Source organism: Suncus etruscus, chromosome 2 (genome assembly GCF_024139225.1).
Source record: "Suncus etruscus isolate mSunEtr1 chromosome 2, mSunEtr1.pri.cur, whole genome shotgun sequence".
NCBI classification, from domain to species: Eukaryota; Metazoa; Chordata; class Mammalia; order Eulipotyphla; family Soricidae; genus Suncus; species Suncus etruscus.
Window position 1 is genome coordinate 129,620,403 of NC_064849.1, and position 24,145 is coordinate 129,644,547.

Here is a 24,145-nt window from a genome sequence, read left to right on the forward strand (position 1 = left end):
TTTTCCTAAAAAAAATTGTAAAACAAAGGCCAGAGAGATAGTAGGTGGTAGGGCATTTGCCTTGCACACAGCCAATTCAGGACTGATGATGGTTCGAATCCCAGCATCCCATATGGTCTCCGGTGCCTGCCAGGAGCGATTTCTGAGCACAGAGTCAGGAGTGACCCCTGAGCACCGCCAGGTGTTACCCTGCCCCAATTGTAAAACAGAATTTTAAATTTTGTAAATTCTAAAAGCCTATATTACCCTAGAGGAAATGCCTCCAGCTGGTTGATTTCCAGGCTTTTCCAAATTTGTAAGTTACAGATCATTTGTAGAATTTGTTGAACTTTATGCATTACCCATCTCTGTTGTTACATATACACAGCACACATAATTTGTACATAATTGGAACTAGTATTTTAACGAATAGTTAACTCTGGAAAATAGCTAGTAAGAAAATACTAAGTATGTATAAGCACAGATAAATGTATATCTATAAAGTTTGCAGTGAACTGTTAACTGATTTTATTGTCCAAATTCATAGGGTTTTGCTCTTGTCTGTGTTTTTCTTTTGTTGTTATTGTTTTGGTTTTGGGTCACATTAGCAGTGTTCCGTGACTCACTGCTCAGTGGTCACTTTTGGTGGGGCATGGAGGCTGATGGGTTTTGAACCCAGATCAGCCACGTGCAATAGCCCTACCTGCTATTCTATCATTTTCATGTTTCTCAGATAACTGAAGACAAGCATAGTTGTTATTTTACTCAATGCTTTGGAATATGATATCTAATTCTTGGCTTGACAGATTGTAGCCATTAAATAATATATATACTAATATTTTTATAAGCAGGAAATGCTTTTTATTAAGCTAGATACATATTGCCTAAAAAAAGAGAAACACAGAAGGACATGTTGCCCATGAAAAAAAATCAGGAATTGAGAAGAAAAAGGTGAATTAGGATCTTTCGGGGAAAATTGGAAGATAATAGCATTAAGATATCTTTCTCTGTTTAAATAAAGAAAAAAATGGAAAAAAAAAGAAAAGGAAAAAAGTGCATGATGCCTAAATAGAAAAAAAAAGTTTTCTTTCTCTGTGTAGGTTAAGTTCTCAGTGAGGAAACTTTCATTTTCAAAATCCCTAAATGAATGAATATGTAGATAAACCAAAAGTAAAGAGCAAGCAATATTTAGAGAAAGTAGTTGCAGCAGATACAGTGAAAAGTTAGTGAAGCACAAATAATACAAGCTCTTCCAAAATTAAATCAGACAAAGCTCATACAGACAATTCATAAAGGAGAAAATGCAAATTTCATCAGTCAGATTAGCTCGAAGTTAATTCCCACCCATTCACCCCCTTTTAGTGGTTTTTTCATTTTAACAAAACTGGAGAGAAATCTTAATCTTTATAGGTTGTAAGGTTATAAGGTAAAGTGAATAATCCATTAGAGAAGCAATTTAGTAGTATGTATGAAAAACCTTCATATGCCTAATGATTTAACATGTCAGAAAAATTTTAAACATACTTTTGAAATACAGTGTTTTATGTATTTATTTTGAAATACAATGTTTTATATATAAAATTTCTTGAGACTGGAGAGATAGTACAGTAGGTAATCTACTTGCCTTAATGACAACAAAAACAAATCAAAATTAAAAAAACCCAACAGCCTTCTCACCTTTTTAATGCTTTTTTGTTTGTTTTTGGGCTACATCAGGCAGCACTTAGGGCTTATTACTTCTGGCTCTGTAGTCAGAGGTTACTCCTTGGAGCTCAGGGGACTATATGAGGTGCCAGGAATCAAACCTGGGTTTGCTGCATACAAGGCAAGTGCCCTACCAATTGCCCTACTGTTGTTCTGGCCTCATCACCTTTAAATACTTGAATGTGTTTTGATCTATAGCACTTCTATACTGAATTATAAGAAACTCCTACAAAAAAAACCTCCCACAATAAATTTGGCTGGCATATTAAAATAAATGTAAGCTGAAATCTACAAGTCTTCTGATACTAAGGGATTTATTTTTCAAGAATTTTAACGAGGGCCCGAAGAGATAGCACAGCGCTGTTTGCCTTGCAAGCAGCTGATCCAGGACCTAAGGTGGTTGGTTCGAATCCTGGTGTCCCATATGGTCCCCCGTGCCTGCCAGGAGCTATTTCTGAGCAGACAGCCAAGAGTAATCCCTGAGCACCGCCAGGTGTGGCCCAAAAACCAAAAACAAACAAACAAACAAAAAAAAGAATTTTAACGAATAACTTTTTTGTTTTTAAGCCTAGGCCTTTCAGTCCGCCTGTAACTTCCAATACTAGCCCACCTCCTACTGCTCCATTAGCTCGGGCTGAAAGTTCTTCCTCTATCTCATCTTCTGCTTCATTAAGTGCTGCCAATACTCCAACAATAGGTAAGTGATTGTCATTGATTGCATGTAAAAGCCACTGTTCAAAGCTTGAGTGAGCTATTTGGGAAGTTTTAAAATGAAATCATAAACAGTTGAATATGGAACTTGGGTTTTTGAGGCATGTTATCAAGTTAGCTACTTTTTTCTTTGCCTTTTTCATATTTGATATTATTGAAACAGGAGAATTTCAGCCATATTTAATTCTGTTAAGAATGTATCAAATGTGAGTCTTTTGTCCAGAACTGCCATCTTCCAACACCCCTTTATAGTGACCACCACAGAAGGAAAGAGGAGAGGCACTCACTGTATGTTCTCTAGATCTTTTAGAAAACATGGAGTTGTTCCTTTGGCTACCGATGGCTTTTCATGAAAGAAGGGAATGGACACTTCAGATAGGGGTTCCCACCAGTCTTTCCCTGACAGGACTGGAAAAGTCTACACATTACCCAGCATTCTTTTGGCATATCATAAATAAACAAAGCCAGGATTCTTGCCATGAGAACTACTTTTCATATTGAGCATATTAAACACTTGTTAAAGTAGCGATAGCAGAGATAGCACCAGGTATGGTTATCTGAGTACTGCCAGGAATGAATCCTAAGTACCACTATTGTGGTCCAAAAATACACACACATAAAAGTGATTTCACATTTGGACAGTGGAGCTAGCTAAAGTGGCCGAAAACATGCCTAGTATTTTCAGAGCCCTGAGTTTGATACCTGGCACTGCTTACTTCCTGATAGCTCTGGTGTATCCTTGAAGGTGCCATGAGCACTTCACCTGAACAGCCAAGTAGGAGTAGTTTACTCCCTCTTCTGACCTCCATCATCAAGCACTACTGGGAATGGCCTTTATTGGGGGGAATTGAAAAGGGATACAATCCGGAGAAATATTATAGTGATTACATTATAATTAAGTGTATTAACTATAGTTAAGGCATTTGCCGTGTGTGTCGCTAATACTGGTTCCATTCTGATAATGGCCCCTTGAGCACCACCAGAGGTCACTGTTTAGTGTGGCTCAACACCACCCTCCTCCCAGATGATTTTCTTTTGAGGCTCATACCAGAAGGCTATGCCACATATGGTACCCTGAGCTCTTCCAGGAGTGATTCATGAAGTGATTCCTGGCACAGAGCTAGTAATAAACTCTGAGCACCACCAGGTTTGGTCCAAACTCTTTCAACCCCTGAAAAATAGAATGTGTCACATTTATTATGTATTACACGTATTTCTAATAAGGCAAAGTACAGGAGCGATTCTGAGTGCTTAGCTAGGAGTAACTCCTGAGCATCACTGGGTGTGGTTCCCCCCACCAAAATAAAAAAGTTGTAACTGGCTTAGCCTTGTTAATGTAAATCACTGATTTGTAGTGAGCATAATTTAGTGTTGCTCAGATCGTAATCCTTGGGCTTGAACATGTATGCATATCACTTGGGAACTTAACAGAAATGTAACCCTCCTAAATGAGAAACTCTGGGAATGGAGACTAATAGTCATTGAACAACCTTGCCAGGCAATTCTGATGCATGCTAAGTTTGAGAATCAGAGCTTCAAGTAAGCATATTCAATAATATATATACTAATTTGTCAAAGCCCATATAGTAGAAATTCAATTGTCTGTAAAAAAAGGTGCATATAGGTTGAAATGAGATTTTTTTTTTAAATGGGATAGATGTTAAAAGTGGAATTGCTGGGTCAAATGGAAGCTTAATTTTTAGTATTTTGAGTTTCTGGGTTTGTTTTGTTTTGCTTGTTTTGGGGGCACACCCTCCTAAACTTAGGGACCATATGGGATGCTGGGACTTGAACCTGGATTATCTATATTCAAAACAAGTACTTTACCCACTGTCATGTCTCTCCAGCCCCAATTCCTAGTTTTTTGAGAAGTATCTAAATTGCTTTCTAAAAAGGTTGGACCAGTTGACAATTTCACCAGCAGTGAATGAAGGTCCCTCTTCCCCTAAGATTTCATTCTGTGGGCTGCAATATGTAGCTCAGTAGCAGAGAACATGTTTCCTTTGCTTATCCCTAGGCTCAGTACTCCCTACCTCAGAAAAAAAAATATTATGTTGCTTATTCAGTTTTTTGTAGATTTGTTTTTGGTTCTTTTTGTTCTTGTGCCTTGAAAATACTTCCTTTCCTGCAATATTTTGTTTTATTTAAATATGATAGAAGATGATAATTTGATTGGAACACTCTCTGAAATTGAAAAGCACTGTGAGACATCACAAGGTATTGTATCAAAAGCAAATGTATGTGTTGACTAATGATCTTAAAATGTATCTAAAATACTTTTATCTAAATTTTCTTTTTCCAGAAGTGTATGATATGTCAGAAATCAAGAATAACCCTTAAGGCTTAACTATCTCAGTTTTGTACTAATCATGTGAAGTTTCTGTACAAGATACATTATACCAAATCCCCAGTTACAAAAACATTCATTCTTTCTGTGTCATCTTTCATCTCCCATTTTATTATTCAGCATTACAAACTATCAATTTTAATTTCAAAGTTATTGAACCAGATAAGTGATTAGAAAAGAAGCAGAAAGATCACCAGTTAAAAAAACATAATACCTAAACTATCAGGGTAGAGACTGACATATGAGAACATAAATTTTGTGAGTTAAAGTTCTAGATACAGAGATAGATAGTAGCTGGGATGAGCCTTCATTTTCATTCTTGAGCTGAAAAAAAAATTACACAGAAATAACTAGTGTTACTATTATAGGAAGGTGCCCCTTAATTTATAAGCTCTTTGCATTTTCAAAACATGAAATTGTGGGGCCAGACAGATAGCACAGTGGTAGGGTGTTTGCCTTGTATGTGGCTAACCAACGAGGGACCTGGTTTGATCCCCAGCATCCCATATTATACCTCGGCCTGCTAGGGGCGATTTCTGAGTGCAGCGTCAGGAGTGGCCCTTGAGGCTGCTGGGTGTGGCCCAAGAACCAGTCAGTCAGTCAATAAGGTTAAAAAAAACATGAAATTGTTTAAATAGGGAATACTTAAATATATATACCAAAATGTTCAGTGGATTTTGAGGTTTTGTTTCCTATATTTCAGTGTATTTTCTCTACTTGCCATATTCTGAGAATGAGTTTAACAATTTGTAGAGAATTCGTTTCTAGAATTCTCGCTTCATATGCCTAAACTAGGTAGTTGAAAAGAATAACTTCTCTGGAATGCAAAAGCTATAATAAACCATTGTTACCTATTGCTGTAGATAAATATCTTTTGTGTAGGTTGTGTAGGGGGAAAGGTTAACTTCATACTTAAGAACTTATAGGTTTTTTTTTTAATTTTTCATTTTATTTTATTTTATTTTTTTGGTTTTTGGGCCACACCCTGTGACGCTCAGGGGTTACTCCTGGCTATGCGCTCAGAAGTTGCTCCTGGCTTCTTGGGGGACCATATGGGATGCCGGGGGATCGAACCGCGGTCCGTCCTAGGCTAGCGCAGGCAAGGCAGGCACCTTACCTCCAGCGCCACCGCCCGGCCCCTATTTTATTTTTTAATATTGTTATTAAATACCTTAATTATAAACATGATTATGGTTGGGTTTCAGTCATGTAAAGAACATCCCCCCCCCCTTCACCAGTGCAACATTCCCGTCACCAATGTCCCAAATCTCCCTCCTCCCCACCCCAACCCCGCCTGTACTCTAGATAGGCTTTCTACGTCCCTCGTTTATTCTCAGTTAGGATAGTTCTTAATGTAGTTATTTCTCTAACTACACTCATCACTCTTTGTGGTGAGCTTCAGGAAGTGAGCTGGAACTTCCAGCCCTCCTCTCTTTTGTCTCTGAAAATTATTGCAAGAATGTCTTTCATTTTTCTTAAAACCCATATATGGGTGAGACTATTCTGCATCTTTCTCTCTCCCTCTGACTTACTTCACTCAGCAGAATAGATTCCATGTACATCCATGTATGGGAAAATTTCTTATAGTTTTTTTTTTTTTTTTTTTTTTTTTTTTTTTTTGGTTTTTGGGCCACACCCAGCGGTGCTCAGGGGTTACTCCTGGCTGTCTGCTCAGAAATAGCTCCTGGCAGGCACGGGGGACCAATGGGACACCGGGATTTGAACCAACCACCTTTGGTCCCGGATCGGCTGCTTGCAAGGCAAATGCCGCTGTGCTATCTCTCCGGGCCCCAATTTCTTACAGTTTTAAAGTGAAAAGATTACAGCTTTCAGATTTCTCTGACAATACAAACTCTAAAATGACCCTCCAGAACAATATGTTAAAAGTTGATTTAACTAAGGTTTACAGTGAAATTTTGGTAGTGCTGTATTTAAAAATATTTTGTAAAATGCATACTTTGTAATCAGTGAATTTACACTTAATTGTTTTTTTCACTTCCCTTTTTCTATGTACATCCCCAGAAGCACTACTCCTTGTTTATATCCTTATCTTTAATTTAATCATCTCACACCTAGATAATAAAGGGGTTAAGGTAGCATACCTTGGATGTGGCCCACTAATTCAAAGACACCACATATGTTCTCCTGATTCCTGAACCCCTGAGAACAGAACCAGGAGTAAGCCTTAAGAACTAGGTGTAGGGGCCGGTGAGGTGGCGCTAGAGGTAAAGTATCTGCCTTGCAAGCGCTAGCCAGGGACCGCGGTTCGATCCCCCACTGTCCTATATGGTCCCCCCAAGCCAGGGGCGATTTCTGAGCCCTTAGCCAGGAGTAACCCCTGAGCATCAGACGGGTGTGGCCCAAAACACCAAAAAACAAACAAACAAAAAAAAAGATGTAGGTGTAGCCCACAAACCAAAAAGAAAGTCGTCTTTCACCTAATTTAAACTTGGATCTTCACAGCAATCCTATCTTTCTTTAATTCAAAATGTAGTCTGTGTTTAAAGTGCTCTTCCTACACAAAAAGCCCAATCATATTTCTGTTAAACAGTTTAAGTTTTTCACTGCTACAAAGCTTCATCCCCTTAGATCTTTTCCAGATTCATCCTCAAGTCCTTTATTATCCCATCTCATCCCTTATCTTCAAGTGTTATCATGCCTTGCAGAACGTTCTACTTGTGATTCAAAAATTCACATTTTCTTTCCCCACACTTTTGGAACTGTGTGTCTGGAGCACATATTCGTGTTTAGTAATAACTGTTGTGATTTTGTGAGTAAAGCTTCATATACTGAGCTTAAACTTTAATATGAAACTTTATATCAGGGGTCTCAAACTCGCGGCCCGCGGCCCTCCGTACAACATTTTGTGGCCCTGCCCTAGAGGAATCTTGTTTTGTTTTGTTTTGTTTTAGTTGTTTGGGTCACGCCCCCTAATGTTCAAGGCTTACTATTGACTTTGTACTCAAGGAGGATCACCCCAACCTTGCCTCTTGCGGCCCCCAGGTAAATTGAGTTTGAGACCCCTGCATATAGTTTTGTTTGGGGGTAGGGATTTACTTTTTCCATTGTCTAGAAGTAGCAGCTTTTATCTCTATTTTTAGTTACTGAACTCTTTGAAGAACCTTCTAAATAAATATTTCTTCAAAATCTCAAGTTCCACATAATCTTTTTCTTAAAGCCAACTGAAGATCTTTTTTGATTGTTTAGATACCTGGTTAGATTGAGTCAGGAAGGTAATTTATAATCTAGGTATCTCAAACTTAATTCATTTTTTCTTTCAGGGTTCTATCTGAAAAACATCTTGTGGTGGGCTGTGAGATAACATAGTTAGGAAAGTCCCCTTCTCCCCCAGTATCTAATGGCTATGAACTCTGGGTAACATTTATTGGACTTTGAGATTTCAGAGATATCTGTTGACACAGCTTATTCATATATTTAACTAGGAACAAATAATCAGTTATTTTGTTGGCTTATTTTTTTATAAAATTGCACCAAATATTGTATATTTCATGAAGTGCTCTGCATTTCAAACAGTCGCAATATTATTAAGGCATAGATGGAAAAAATACATTGTGAAGAAAGACAAAAGAAGTATATTATTTGAGAGTCTGTTATGAAGTAAACCAGATACTTTAAGTCAAAAAAATCTCGGGGCCGAGAGAGATAGCACAGCGGCGTTTGCCTTGCAAACAGCTGACCCAGGACCTAAGGTGGTTGGTTTGAATCCCAGTGTCCCATATGGTCCCCCGTGCATACCAGGAGCTATTTCTGAGCAGATAGCCAGGAGTAACCCCTGAGTGCCGCTGGGTGTGGCCCCAAAACCAAAAAAAAAGTCTGAACATTTGCATAAATTATATTTGCTGACATTCTATTCTGTTCATAAAACACTAATCTAAGACTTGACTCTAAAGGTGTCTTTATCTGAGTGAACTTTATGTCAGGAATGTTCTGTAATATTAGGCATATTGGCATCTTTGTTGGGATAAGAGGAATGTGGGGATATAACACAGTAATTAGACAAAGAAGTAAAACAGAAGAATGAATAGTAAATAAAACATAATAGCAGTCAGAAGTAGCTGATGGCTAGAAAGAGCCTGCAGACAAGCAACATGTTACTAACACCCTGAAGTTTGTGATTGGGGGGACTTTAAAGAATATAGTACCTGAGTGTATTTGAAACTATGTTTTATATTTAGTAAGTCAACTCTTCAGCTACAGGACCTTTTCTTCTGATGTTTTTTAACCCTGCCCTTCCTTGTCATTTTATTGAAAATATAAAAGTCATTGTGACATGTTTTGTAATTTTCTCTGTCCTTTGTATTATGCTCCAGTTTGTTTTATGCTGTACTTTTTTTTTTTATATGCTGTACTTCTTAATTCCAGATTTATACTTGCAGCATCATTGAAACCAGTAATAATCTTTTTTTTTTTTTTTAACAAACTAACATTTGTCTTGGTAGCTAATAAAGATCTTACTTTAGCATTTAGCTCTGTGTTGTATGGATTCCAGGTGTGTCACGAGGTCCCAGCCCTGTCAGCCTTGGAAATCAAGACACCTTACCTGTGGCTGTTGCCCTCACAGAGTCCGTCAGTGCCTACTTTAAAGGAGCAGATCCTACCAAGTTAGTATTAAAAGATGCATGATGTGGGGTGGTGGTGAATCTGATGGAGACTATTAAGCTGATTTTGTACAGATTAAGGTTTGTTGTTTTGTTTATTTCTTGCTGCTATGAATGTAGTGATTTAGAAATTGTCCTTTTGTTTTGTTTTGTTTTGTTTTGTTTTTGAGCTACACCCAGTGGTGCTCAGGGATTACTCCTGGCAGGGTCAGGGGATCATATGGGGTTCTGGGGATTGAACCTGGGTCTGTCTCGGGTCATCTGTGTGTAAGGCAAACATTCTCTGCTGTGCTCTTACTTTGGCCCTTTTACCAAATGAAAAATGTTATCAATATTTTTTATAAAAACTATAATGTGCAATAGCAGTACTTTCCATGTTTGCCCAGACTTTGTCACCAGTGTGATGCCTAGTGGTTATTCCTGACATTGTACTCAGGGGTATGGCTCAGGTAACCATATGAGATGCTGGAGATCAAACCTGTGTTGGCCATGTGCAAGGCAAGCTCCCTATCCATGGTATTATCACTCCAGTCCCAAGTCCAACATTCCATAGAGTAGAACAGTGAGCAGCTATCTTAAAATGGGATGGAACTCTCTGTTTTGACCTACTGTATTTCTTTTTTTTTTTTTTTTTTTTTTTGGGTCACACCCGGCGGTGCTCAGGGGTTACTCCTGGCTGTCTGCTCAGAAATAGCTCCTGGCAGGCACGAGGGACCATATGGGACACCGGGATTCGAACCAACCACCTTTGGTCCTGGATCAGCTGCTTGCAAGGCAAACGCCGCTGTGCTATCTCTCCGGGCCCTACCTACTGTATTTCTTGGGTGGAAATAAGACATTTGTAAGGGAGACCCTGAATGCTTGCTTGCTATTTTATTAGTGCATTATGGTTTATAATGGTTTTAATGTTTTTTGGTATATAGTGTTAATTCACCACAACCTCCATCAAATTTGTAACATATTTACTTAAGTGTACACACAAGCTAAGAATACAAATTTCTTATCTTATCCTGACCTCTGATCAGATAGGAATATGAGTTACCTAGATTGTGTAAAAGACTTTGGTTGAAGCTGTAGTGGCAGGTTGAAGAAATCTTGAGGAAACATGTAGCTACATAGGAATCAACAAGGAGGATTTCAGAAATAGAGGATGTAGATTGTGCATTACAGACTGTAGGAGTTTAGAATTTATTTGGATTAAGATGTGAAGACTACGGGCCGGGAAGGTGGCGCTACAGGTTAGGTGTCTGCCTTGCAAGCGGATGGACCGCGGTTCGATTCCCCGGTGTCCCATATGGTCCCCCAAGCCAGGGGTGATTTCTGAGCGCATAGCCAGGAGTAACCCCTGAGCGTCAAATGGGTGTGGCCCAAAAACCAAAAAAAAAAAAAAGATGTGAAGACTTGAGATGTGAAGACAATGACGATCTGAATATTTTGGAGGTATATTTGCTGCTTTTGTGAAACTAAAATGGAAGGATTCAAAATAGATGCAAAGACTGATAAACTTCCCCATAAGTCCAAATGATGGTGGCTCATAAGGGTATTTGTAGAGATGTTGAGAAGAAGATTCTGTATATATTTTGAAAACTGTTGTCAAGATTTGCTGATGTAGTAGATTACTAAGTTTGATGTTAGTAAAATGACTTAGAGGAAATAGTGAATTTGTAGTTGAATTTGTGATTCTGGAGGTCAGGATATAGACCAGGTTAGATATAAAGTATTAATTAGTTGCGATTAAATATAAGTCAGGAACCTAAAGAGGTAAAGATATCTTATGAGAACTAAGAAAAGAACAGGCAGGTGCATTTCAGCAAAGGGCTTGGGATGCATATAACAGAAAAGATAAGGACAGTAGAGCAATGTCCCCAAATCCAAGTGAACACACTTTTTCATAAAGTCGTGTAAGATATTATAGTTGATGTTAATGACTGGCTGAAGAAATTGATCACTGGGTCTAAGAGGTGGCTCAAAGGATTGGGCTGCATGTTTTGCATATGGAAAACTGAGCTCCATCCCCAGCACCAACTGTTTCCTTCTTCATCCAAGCAAAAACTGACATTTACAATATTGAAGGTCATTAGAACAAGAACAATTTCAGCTAAGTGGTTAAATGGAAGCCTGCCTGGAGGATATTTAGAGGATATATAAATACAGACTAATGTATTTAAGGAAAATAAATGCAGGAAATTATTTTATGATTTCTTTTCAGAGCTAGTATATTTTTGTTGAGTTTCAGACAGGGCAGTTTTGAGGTCTCCCATAATTATTGTGTTGTTATTGATATCTTTTTCAGATTTGTCAACAATTGTATTAAATACTTTGCTGGTCCTTCATTGGGTGTGTATATATGTTTAGGAGTGCGATTTCTTTCTGTTGTGCATATCCCTTGATTAGTGCAAAATGTCCATCTTCGTCCCTTATAACTTTTCTGAGTGTAAAGTTTGCGTTGTCTGATATTAGTATGGCCACTCCAGCTTTTTTTCTTTTTTTTTGCTTGGAATATTTTCCTCCATCTTTTGATTTTGAGTTTATGTTTGTTTCGACTATTCTGGTGTGTTTCTTGTAGGCAGCAGAAGGTTGGATTCAGTTTTTTGATCCATTAGCTACTCTGTCTTTTAACCGGTGCATTTAGTCCATTGACATTGAGAGAGATAATTGTTTTGGGATTTAGTGCCATCTCTGTGTAGAAGTTTGGTGTGTCTGTTGGTGAGTCTTGTCTTAAAGCAGACCTTTCAGTTTTTCTTCTAAGGCAGGTTTTTAGTGGAAATTATTTTATGATTTCTGGTGCAAGAGAAAGTAAAGAGATGAAATGGTAATGGGAGAGTTAGTAGAATCTGAGGAGAGTTTTACTTCAGTGTTTATATCTTTAAGATGATATACATTTCAAATAGCCAGAATCTGAAAACAGCCTAGATGCCTGACAACAGATGAGTAGTGAAAGAAACTGGTACATATACACAGTGGAATACTATGCATCTGTCAGGAAAAATGAAGCCATGAAACTCTCCTATTCCTGGATAGACATGGAAACTTTTATGCTGAGTGAAGTAAGAGGGAGAGAGATAGATACAGAATAGTCTAAATAACTCATCTGTGGGATTTAAGAAAAATAAAAGATAGTATGTTAATAATACCCAGAGTCTACAGAGATGAGGTTTGAAAGGAGCAGCCACAAAGATTGGTGAGTACAGTTAGAGAAATAACTACACCAACAACTATCATAATGATAGTGAGTGAGAGAAATAGAATGCTTGTCTTGAAGACAGGCAGGGGCTGGGGGTGGAAGTAGATGGGGGGGTCATTGGTGGTGGGAAGGTTACACTGGTGAAGGGGGTATACTTTTTTTTTGGCTATACCTGATGCTCCGGTTACTCCTGGCTATGTGCTCAGAAATTGCTCCTGGCTTCGAGGACCATATGGTAAGCCAGGGGCTTCCATTCTAGACTAGTTTGTGCAAGGCAGGCGCCTTACGACTCATGTCATGGCTCCTGGGGGGGGGTATACTTTTTTATGACTGAAACCCAACTACAAACATGTTTGTAATCATGGTGCTTAAATAAATATATTAATAAAAAAGATAATACACATTTCAGTGTGATGTCAATGGGAATATCTATGAAAATATTGAATATGTAGGAAAGATGATAACTGCATGTTAAAGTCCTTCAGTATGTGAGAGATGATAAGTCCATGCACAAGTGGCAGGATAGGCTTTGATAAAGCACATATACTGATCATCTGTCTAAACAGAAGGGAAGCAAAAACCATAATTAGGTCAGTTAGGAATTTGGTAGTGAGACTATGAAAGAGTTCTGCTCTGACTTTATTTCCTCAGTAAAATTTATTATTTTTATTATTTTTTTGGATTTTGGGTCACATTTGGCGGTGCTTAGGGTTATATTCCTGGCTCTGTACTCAGAAATTGCTCCTGGCAGGCACAGGGGACCATAAGGGATGCCGGGACTTGAACCACCATCCATCCTGGGTCTGCTATGTGCAAAGCAAATGTCCTACTGCTTTGCCCCCTCAGTAGAATTTAAAGTAGGAGTATTTCATGCCAGAGGAGAAAGAAGATCTGAAAAATATCTGGGGAATATAAGGAAATTTCCAGGGAACTTCAAAGGAGCCCAATTGAGAATTTTGTCTATGATTATAGGGTATTTTTGCTAGTTATTTTTTTAAATAAAGGTTCTAACTGAATCACCATGAAATATAGTTACATAGTTGTTCATGATTGCATTTCAGTCATAAAATGTCCAACACATGACCCTTCATACCAGTGCACATTTCCCACCACCAGTGTTCCCAGTTTTCCTCCTGCCTCTTTGGCAGATATTTTTCTTTTTTGGGGTGGTGGTGGTGGTTCTTTTTATTAATTGCTTTATTTAAGCACTATTGTTACATAATTGTTCATTGTTGGGTTTCATTCATACGATGTACAACATCCTTCACCAGTGCACCATTCCCACCACCACTGTCCCGTCCCATCCCCCCCACATTTCCCTTCCACTCCTGCCCCCCCTCCCCCTCTCTCTCTCCCCCACCCTCCTCCCCATTGTAGTTATGGCAAGTATTTTTCTTTTCTCTCCTCTCTCTCCCCCCTCTCCCTGTCTTCCTCACTCCCAAGGACAAAAGGGAAAATAGCGGAAAAGCTGTAGAAACTGTGAAGTGTGGAGATTTTGATGAACTTGGAGATGTGTTAAGACAGAAGGATCTGTGGGGCCGGAGGGATAGCATGGAGGTAGAGACTTTGCCTTGCATGCAGAAGGACGGTAGTTCAAATCCCAGCATCCCATATGGTTCCCTGAGCGCTGCCATGTGTGACCCAAAAACCAAAAAAAAAAGAAGGATCTGGAGAAAGAGGAATTGGCTATTAGATGAATGAGGAGCCTAAAATTGAATTATAAAGAGGCAATCAGGATAGTGAGGGGATGATTTCAGCAAATTACTTGTTAACTTGTGTGCTTGAATTTATGTTTGGAATTTAATCCTAGGAAAATAGATTTTTTTTAAGGAAATGTTTTAAATAATAATGTGAAGTAATATTTTAATTCAATGAAAATATTATTTTGTATAGAATACATTTTTATAATTGATAGAAGTTTTCATAATAACAATGGAAGCTAATAAGTTCTTTGTAAATAAAAAATGCTTTGATTAGAGTTTGAATCACTGTATGTAAAATATTTACAATTTATAATATCCAATTTCAGATGCATTGTGAAGATCACTGGTGATATGACAATATCATTTCCAAGTGGAATTATTAAAGTTTTCACCTGCAATCCATCTCCAGCTGTCCTCTGTTTCCGAGTGAAAAATATCAGCAGGCTAGAGCAAATCCTTCCGAATGCACAACTTGTATTCAGGTATTTGTGTACTTTTATTATGAAAATAAAATTTCTAAAGAATCTTTCCCCCTTTTTTAAAGTAGTACTAATTCTGTCAAAATTACTTGAAGATTATAAAAATCACTGTGACTAAGCAGCCTTCTGGGGTTATTTTTGTTTGTTTTATTTTTGGAGTCATGCTACTGGTTGCTATTAAATCCTTCTCCTCTCTCCCCTTACCTTTCATCAGTCTTCTGCTGTGTTCCTTTCTTTCTCCAATAAGTTTAGTTTTGCTTCATCTTACCTTTTAATTCATTTATTACAGTCTTTCCTCAGTTATCGTACAAAAATACAATCAAATCAAAATAACAAATACTTCTTGTATGTACAGTGATCCTTCACAGTGTGATGCTAATACCAGAGATTATTGGATGAACATGCAAGCTGTTACTGTCTACCTCAAGAAGCTATCAGAGCAAAATCCAGCTGCTTCTTACTATAATGTAGATGTGTTAAAGTATCAGGTGAGAGTCATGTCACTTAGAAGTTCCAAGTTAACAGTCCCATATTCACAAGTAGACTTCTGAGAACAATAAAGGAATTACTTTAGGACACCCCACAATAATAAAAATTATGTTATAGAAATGTTTTAAATAATGTGGAGTTAATATTTTCATTTTAATGAAAAACTTAATTTAAGGTGACACATTGCAAGTGGTTTTTCACTAACACAATAGGTGGGCCAGATGAATGGAACAAACTATTTGGAAATAAGCTAAGAATAAATAGAGACTTGTTTACATAGTGATAGAGCATTTGTAAGATGCTCTGTCATGAAGAATGATATATTCTTCATTAAGTATTTTTATGACAGTGGGCTAAAAATTTAGGGGGGGGAAATGAAGTTGATCCCTAACTTAGACCCTGAGACAAAATAAAATCCACATATACCAAAGGTAAAAAAAAATAAAACACTGGGCTAGTGAAATAGTATAGTGGGTAAGGTGTTTTCCTTGCATGCAGCCAACCTGGCTTCATTTCCTGCATTGCATAGTTTTCCCTAAGCACAAGAAGTAATTGGTGTGTGTAGAGTCAGGAGTAACCCCTGAACATGTTGTATATGGTCCAAAATCGGAAACAAAAAGATAAAAAACATAGGTGAAAATAGGAGTACCTATTGTACATATGTTTATTTCTATTTTAATCTTGAACTGAGAAAGACTATTCTCAGTGATATAGAATCTAGAATTTGCTATAAAAATTAATATGTCTATGGCATATCCCATTAAAACAAACTTTCAGGGCCAGAGCAATAGTACAGCTGGTAAGTTGCTTACCTTACACACTGCTGATTCAGGTTTGATCCCCAACACTTCATAAGGAACCCCAAGCACTACTTCTAGGAATGATTCCTGCATGCAGAGCCAGGAGTAAACCCTGAGCATCACTGGATATAGCAATAAGACAAACAAAAACACCCCCAAAACAAACTTTAAAATAGAGCCAAGATTAAATTAGAAAAAATATTTAATATAGGTCGAAAGGCTTTTTAAAGAGTATTAAGAACAATGAGTTATTGATAAAAATGAAAGATTGCTTTATTAAGAGAAACATGGTCTTTCATTAAGAGGAGTACAGGTTAATAGAACTTTTAGAATACAATTCTAATTGATTGTTGAATAAATGAAACCTGTAATTTAACAACTTCACTTCCTGAAATCTATTCTTCCAAAATCACACAAATGGGGGGAATAAAGATCCAAGTACAAAGGATATTGCATTATTGTTAGGAAACTATCTGTAAGTCAACATTATTAGTAAAGGAAGTTATTAAAGAAGTGCAACCATTAAGAATGGCAAGATCCTGGCTGGAGCAATAGTACAGAATGTAGGGTATATGCCTTGCAACAGCCAAACCAGGTTTGAGCTTCAGGACCCCATGTATGGTTATCTGAGCTCTCCAGGAGTAAGTTCTGAGAACTGGGGTGTAGTCCCAAGCGAAAATAAAAGAGCAGGAATGTGGGTGACTGTTTGCATATACCTTAATTACCTAGACGGCATTTAATATTGGGCAGTCAGGAATAAGGATAAACTTCCCATTTCTTATATTTCTTTATTGTGTATATTTTAAATAATAAATAGAGGGACCAACACAGTTTTAGGGCATTTGCCTTGACCTGTAATCTTTTGAGCTCTGGGTACAGAGCCAGGAGTAACCCATGAACACTACTGGGTGTGCCCACCAAAGGAATAATGTAGAAACATGTACATTTAAATTGACTGAAAATTTTTTCCATGTATTCAACTTTTTATTCGTTGAATAGATATTCTGAGCTTGCTTAATTGATAGATGTTAGTGGTGAGATGGACAGTAAATATAGATAAATGATAATTGTTGAAATAAGGGGCATGAATGGAGAAAGGGAGAAGTGTAATGGGTAAGATATGATGGGTGAAAATCAGTTTCCAGTGTAAATCAGACAGCTCCAAAGTGAGGCAGATCGGATCTGCCCCTAGCATTGGACAGACAACAACTTCCTGATCTACTATTGATTCTGGTAAATTTTGTGTTCAGGTATACTTATCATTATTATGACTTGTTTACTTTTCAATGCTAAGACAATTGTATTCTCTTTAAAGGTATCATCCAACGGTATTCAGTCCACGCCTCTAAATCTCGCAACATATTGGAAATGTACTGCTGGCACCACGGATCTTAGAGTGGATTATAAATACAACCCAGAGTCTATGGTGGCACCCAGTGTGCTCTCCAACATACAGGTGGTGGTGCCAGTGGATGGAGGTGTCACAAATATGCAGTCTCTTCCTCTAGCAGTATGGTAATTTCAGTAGATATCTGAATTCCCGCTAAATTTCTATTATAAGTTCCAGCATTGAGACCCTAAGTTGTGAAAATGTTCTTACAGATGTGAAAGGTTTTAGTGCTAAATGTTTTAACATAAAAACAATATGCAAGACTATTCAGGGCCAGAGAGATTATGCCAAAATGTTGAGTGCATATGAGAAGCCCGAGTTTAATAGCCAGTACCATGTGGTCCTCTGAGCAAAATACCTAGAAGGACCACAAAGTCAGGAGTAGCCCAAGCACAACCACCCCCCACCAAAAGAATCTGTTCATTTTATTGATCAAACTTGGTTTTGCTGTCATCATCCAGACTTGAATGATTACTAGTTTAAAAAAAAAAACTTAAGAAAATGATTTAACTTCTCTAACCTTATATAAAAGAAAAATTTATAAACTTAAGTATAGTATTTGGCATAGCTATGGAAGTACCTATCTGATTAGTATGTAATAGTCTTACTTTGATATTTACCTTTCTTGGCCCTTCTATTGTTATTGGTAGATACTAACTAACCTTTATATTTGCTTCACCATTTAACAATAAAGTGTTTTCCCTGATTATTAAATGTCCTAAAAATCATCTCCTTTATCTGACCAGTAGAAATGAAACTTATATAACTACATAATAATGAACATATCCACTAATTGAGAAATTGCATTAATTTCCAAACATTTTTTACCAGATAAAACTGAGGTAATTTTAGTTTTGTTGAAGTAAATTTATATCTTCTAGTGAGACATTTAAAATGGATTTATTTATTGAATGTTTACATTATTGAGTGCTTATGTAAGATACTTAATTTGAAAATATTTGTTTTCATTATAGGAATGCAGAGCAGATGAAAGCACTTTGGAAACTGTCTGGTATTTCAGAAAAATCAGAGAATGGAGGTAAGGAGCTGCTTTGTTTAATGTTATCACCTAAAACTCATTGGGGAGGGGGATATACACTTTCAGTTTTTATTTCACTTAGAGTTCCCAAATTGGCCACTAGGGGAAGTTAGTACCTTAAATAATAGTGGGCATTTGCAAATCAACATGTTTCTTTTCCCTCTAGAGTACACTACATGTGCTTTCTCTAAGAAAAATTTTTGTTTTGTGATTTTATAAGTATTATGTGAATGTTTAGGAGAAATTTCTCCTGATAAATTTGAAGAAGTAGCACTCTTCCAGCTAGGAAACCTGAGAATGAATGGGGTCTTTCTGGTTTCCCAGAAGTCATAGAGAGGCATCCAGCCATTTATTTATTTATTTATTTATTTATTTATTTATTTATTTATTTATTTATTTATCTATCTATCTATCTATTTATTTATTTATTTATTTATTTATTTATTTGGTTTTGGGGCCATAACTTGCAGCATTTGGGTTATTCCTGGCTCTGCATTCAGGAATTGCTCCTGACAGGTTCTAGGGATCATATGGGGTTTGGTCCTAGGTTGGCTGAAAGGCAAGGCAAACACCCTATAGTGTGCTATTGCTCTGGCCCTAAAACATGGACTAGTGGGGCTGGGGCAGTGATAATTCAGTGGGGAGGGTGTTTGCCTTGCATTCAGTTGACCAGATTTCGAGCCCTGACATCTCATATGGGTCTCTGAACACTGCCAGGAGTAATTATGAGTGCAGAGCTAGGAAAAATACCTAATGTGGCACCCCACCCCCTAATAAATCAACAAATCTTATATCTAGCTATTTTGTAGTTTCCTCGTGTTGTTCAGGTATTACTAGCTCTATGTATGGAAAAAAATCTATAAGAAGACATTGCTGCCACTCTAGAATAATTTTACATTGTAGTTTTGAAAAAAAATAGCCAAGTTGGAATATTAATTAAAATAGAAATCTGTTACTATTTTGTTTGTATGCCTAACAGAGGTGGGAACAAGAAATAATTCTAAAGCATAAGGACAGATAAAGCATCTACTGGTAGCCAGTGGCAATGCTCTCACACAGTAAAATTGCTTATGAAGTATTACGAACATTTGTGCTTGATGGTTAAGAATTGAACATTCAGACTTGATCAGTAGTTAGGAATTAGGCAGTCCACTTTTCCACTGATCATCAACCATCAGCACAATCATATAGAATAGATCGGTGTTACCAGTTGGTTCAGGGGTTCACAGAATGGCACATTTCCTGCCCAGCAGTTCAACCCATTTTCCTAACTAGAAGCCTGTGACCCTTCCAAGCTTCCTCCTTTCTCATCTCTTGATCCCAGCTCCTAAGTAACTTTCAACTGCATTCCCTTCTTTCTTTTCCCTAGTCTGATCCACTTTTTCTCTCACTTAGAGTCCTAGACTTTGGACTCGTCTTCCTATCTTGCATTTTCCTTCTCTGTAAAACTAATCTGTCGTATCTTTGCTTTCCATATTTTGGTGGCTTCTTGTGGTTATGCTGTAAATTTCTTACAGTGATATTTAGAACTTATTCCTTGCTTCTACTCTATATAGTTTACTCTCCTGAAATTGCTCACCACTCATTGTTATTTAGGTATTTTGGAATAAATGCTATTCTCTTAAATACATCCTAGTCCCTCTTACCTCTGTACCTCTAGTCAACCCCTGGCTGAACCCTCACCATCACATCACAGCTATTGTTTGTGCTTTCATGCGCATAGCCCAGGAGACTTTTTTGTGGCACTTATCATCACCATTATTTGATTTACTGTTTTTTCTTATGCTGCTGGTCTAAGGTATGTTGAATAAATGGTCAAATCAAAGAAAAGTATCTCAGATATATTTGTTTAGCATGATATTAGGCTAATATTTATGAAGGTGACTAGACCATAGTAAACTCTTCTCAGTCTTAGCTTTCTTTCCTCTGCTCCCTCCCACCCCTATACAGCTGTGTTTAGTATTATTTCCTTTTGGCTTTATTTCTGTTTACCTATCTGAGGACGCCCCTTAGAGTTGTCCTTCACTGATTCCTCCCCCCTCTTGACTCACTCCAAAATACATCTAGCGGTTAGAATCAAAATAGTAAATAGCACTAAAGGTTGATATGAAAATTTTAAAAAACCTAATTAAGATGACTATGTAATGAAAATTTAGATTCATTTTATTTATTTTGTTTTGTTTTGGGGCTACACCTGATGATGCTCAGGGTCTTCTTTGGGAAAAGAATGATGATATCATAACTGTAGCATAGAACTGACAATATAGCTTACTTGCTCATTTGATTTCTTTTTTGTATGAAATTGCACATTCCCTGTATAATTTTTTTTTCTTGTAGGTTCTGGGTCCCTCAGAGCAAAATTTGATCTTTCAGAGGGACCAAGCAAGCCCACAACACTTGCAGTGCAGTTTCTGAGTGAGGGTAGTACCCTGTCAGGAGTAGACATTGAACTCGTTGGCACTGGCTATCGGCTGTCTTTAGTAAAGAAGCGGTTTGCTACTGGTAAGTTGGGAGACTCAGAGCTTCTTAAATGCCTGGGAAGCTTTTGTACTATGAAACTAAACTACTCTCAAGCTGTTTATAATCAAAAGCAGATATGTAACCTTTGCTTCAAGGTGCCAGCCAGGTATTCACACAGCTGGGAAAGCAAGCACACACACTCAAATGTGGTCTTTATAGCTGATCACCTGTGGTGGGACTCTGCTGTCCTGTTACCAGCAGGTGGCAGCTGTGCTTCTGTGTCTGTCACCACATGTGTCTGCCCTCCTTTGAGTCTGTTGGAAATGGTAACCACAGGGGTCTCCTTGGTGTTTTTCAGGACGCTATTTGGCTGATTGTTGATGGACCTGGACAGTGGCTGCTGGAGGGAGTAGCACAGAGCTGCCATTCTGCATTATCTGTTCTTTCCAAACACTATTCTAACTTGTGTTGTGTCTTTGAAACTTACACATATTTGAAAGCTGACTAAAAACAGTTAATTGCACTTTTGAAGTGAGTCATTGAAAGAAGTAGCACTGAAGTGATTTTCAACGCTGGAAATGATCAACTGCAATATTCAGGGAGCACATTTATTCAGATTCTTGGTAAAATGAAGCTTGTACAGGCTTATTAAAGTTCCCTTCAGTGTCTGTTTAAAAAGGTTAAATGTAATATCAGGCCTAAAATTTCAGGAGAGCAAGCACAAAATAATTTAGCTTTCCATAAATTTTTAGAGTCAGCTTTGAAATTAGTAAGCTTGATTTTGAATGGCTACAAAGAGAATGTGAATTCCAAGTTTTAGATAATGTTAATCTAGCATACTCAATCCAATTGAGTTCTGTGCCATAAAATTAATCAGACCAGATTTTCAGTTGTATGCACAAAGTTTAATCTGATTCTCGTGTAAACATTAATAAAGTGTAAATGATACTTTATATGATTCTTTAAATCCTCAAGTGCAATGTGTTTTAAAATAAGCTTGCAAAAGACAGCAGAGAAACCTACTTCTGCAGCTAGTTAACTTTATAGAAGTCATGATTGTTTTGGTGAATTAATGCTATAGATTTAATTTATTTTTATATGGGTTTGCCTAATGTGTGCCTTTTAAAACTAACAAAAACCAGAAATGTGCCTATCCAGTTTGTGTTCATTAATGTGCCTCACTTTTATTCCACAGTCGGAATCCTATTCAGAATCTTACTGTGGTCAAGCCTTTGGGCTTTTTCTTCATTTTGTACAAGATTTGCAATTTCTGTAACTCTCCTTTGGCTGCAGTAGGAGGGAATTCAGAGTAAGGATAATCATACTCAAAGACCCTCGCTCTCTTCTTCAGTAATGATGTTACTCTGTCGCCACTAGAAAGAAATAGACCTCTGGCATATATTTACGTGGGGGGTGGGAAGTCTTTCAGGTGTTTGGACCTTGATCTCCTTAAAAGTATTTCATTCTTGAAGCAAATCAATTGTGTGTGGGGAAGAACTATAATATTAATTGTAATCGGTATTTTTAACGATTACTTCCCTTCACTCTGTCATTGGAAATTTATCCATTATTTACTGAATGTGTTGAGAGCATGACTTACTTTGTAAGGTAGACATACATTTTAGAAAAGAGTTGGCATTAGAGAAGTACCATCATTTGTTTTCATTTCAACCACTGGAAAAAAGAACAGTTTGTATGTTTTTATTCTTTCCAATGCTAAAAATAGAGTATTTTAAGTGTTGGGTGAAGTAGTTGTTAAACTAATATTAAGTAGTAAAAATAAACCTAACTTTATAGCAAGTCCCCAGTCATTGAAGAGACTAAATATTTGGACAAAGTTACAATTTACAAATGGTAATTTTATATATAAGGATTAATATCAATGTCCTTCAGTTTCCATAGTAGAAGTAACACATTTGTCATATACAATGATTTATATAAAACCACTAATGTTCTGTTAAGCTTTCAGAAAATAAAATCCATACTAGACATTTACATAATGTCTTACAATACTGAAACAGCAGAAAATCTACTCATTAGCAATATCTTAACGTAATATATACTTTCTATATATGCAGTGTTCGCCCAATTCTAAATTTAGATTTGACTAAAGGAACTTAAAGATAATTTGCTAAACTACTCTTCTTAACTAAATAGTAAAATTAGAATTTCTAACTTTTATATTGTGCTCTTTCAAATGCCAATAACAATCCTTTACTGGAATCTTAACTGTACTGCTTTGCAGTCATACTGCTTTTTATTAGGCAGTTAATATTTTATTATTGGAATTTAGATACCATTATACTCACCATGTTTGTTTTTAATCAAGTATTACCCCCAAAATGTACACATCAGTGAAATGGTTAAACTCTGCACTTTTAATTACCACCATCTTCATAACCTAGGGGTGATGCATAAATTTGCCTTGGGTGTAGGTTATAATTCTGGAGCCATATGAAGCCATATAAGTTTATATTGATTTCTTTTCCATTTAAAAATCCACTAATGGTGTAAAAACGACCAGTCGATTTTCAATGAAGATTTTTTTAGCAAGCTGGTTCTTGCTTTTTGTATAGTGATAAACTTTGTAGCTGCCTCTTTAACCAAGAATTTATAAACACAAAACTCTAACAAATGTGAGTTTTTAAGAATTGTTATTTACTACTTTGAGTTGTAATTAGAACAAATTTATCTTACAAATTTTGTAAATATTTTTGATTTTTTCATAAGTGTAAATTTTACATAAAAGTTGTGTCCCTTAATAAACATGTAATATATAATTTATCAGTTGATTTGTCTTTGTACTTTGTTGTTATAGTGATATCATGGACCATGGATGTTAATGAAAGGTAAGATAGGTGACAGAGGAATGACTGGTTTTGAGCTTTATATTGGACAGATATAGATTAGTTTTAGTTTGTCTTTAAGAAAACATTGTTTTGCATATTTACCTACATTATTTAACATTTTTTTTATTTCTATATATATATTTTTTTGTTTTTGTTTTTGTTTTTGTTTTTGGGTCACACCCGGCAGTGCTCAGGGGTTACTCCTGGCTGTCTGCTCAGAAATAGCTCCTGGCAGGCACGGGGGACCATATGGGACACCGGGATTCGAACCAACCACCTTTGGTCCTGGATCGGCTGCTTGCAAGGCAAACACCGCTGTGCTATCTCTCCGGGCCCTTATTTCTATATTTAAGTGACATTAACTTTAGCAAAAACATTTGTTTTCCTCATCA

General features: G+C 37.0%; 1 protein-coding gene across 1 annotated transcript in view; it reads left to right on the forward strand.

The window, feature by feature from the left end:
• The window catches only part of FCHO2 (FCH and mu domain containing endocytic adaptor 2), a 93,514-nt gene extending 69,826 nt beyond the window's left edge, over positions 1-23,688 (forward strand). Inside the window, exons 18-25 of the mRNA XM_049768836.1 lie at positions 2,251-2,380; positions 9,252-9,363; positions 14,574-14,729; positions 15,082-15,214; positions 17,331-17,530; positions 18,380-18,444; positions 20,782-20,946; positions 21,263-23,688. Coding sequence (XP_049624793.1) covers positions 2,251-2,380; positions 9,252-9,363; positions 14,574-14,729; positions 15,082-15,214; positions 17,331-17,530; positions 18,380-18,444; positions 20,782-20,946; positions 21,263-21,285 — 984 coding nt within the window. The 3' untranslated portion in view covers positions 21,286-23,688. The remainder of the gene's footprint in view (positions 1-2,250; positions 2,381-9,251; positions 9,364-14,573; positions 14,730-15,081; positions 15,215-17,330; positions 17,531-18,379; positions 18,445-20,781; positions 20,947-21,262) is intronic.
• The last annotated feature ends 457 nt before the right edge of the window (positions 23,689-24,145 follow it).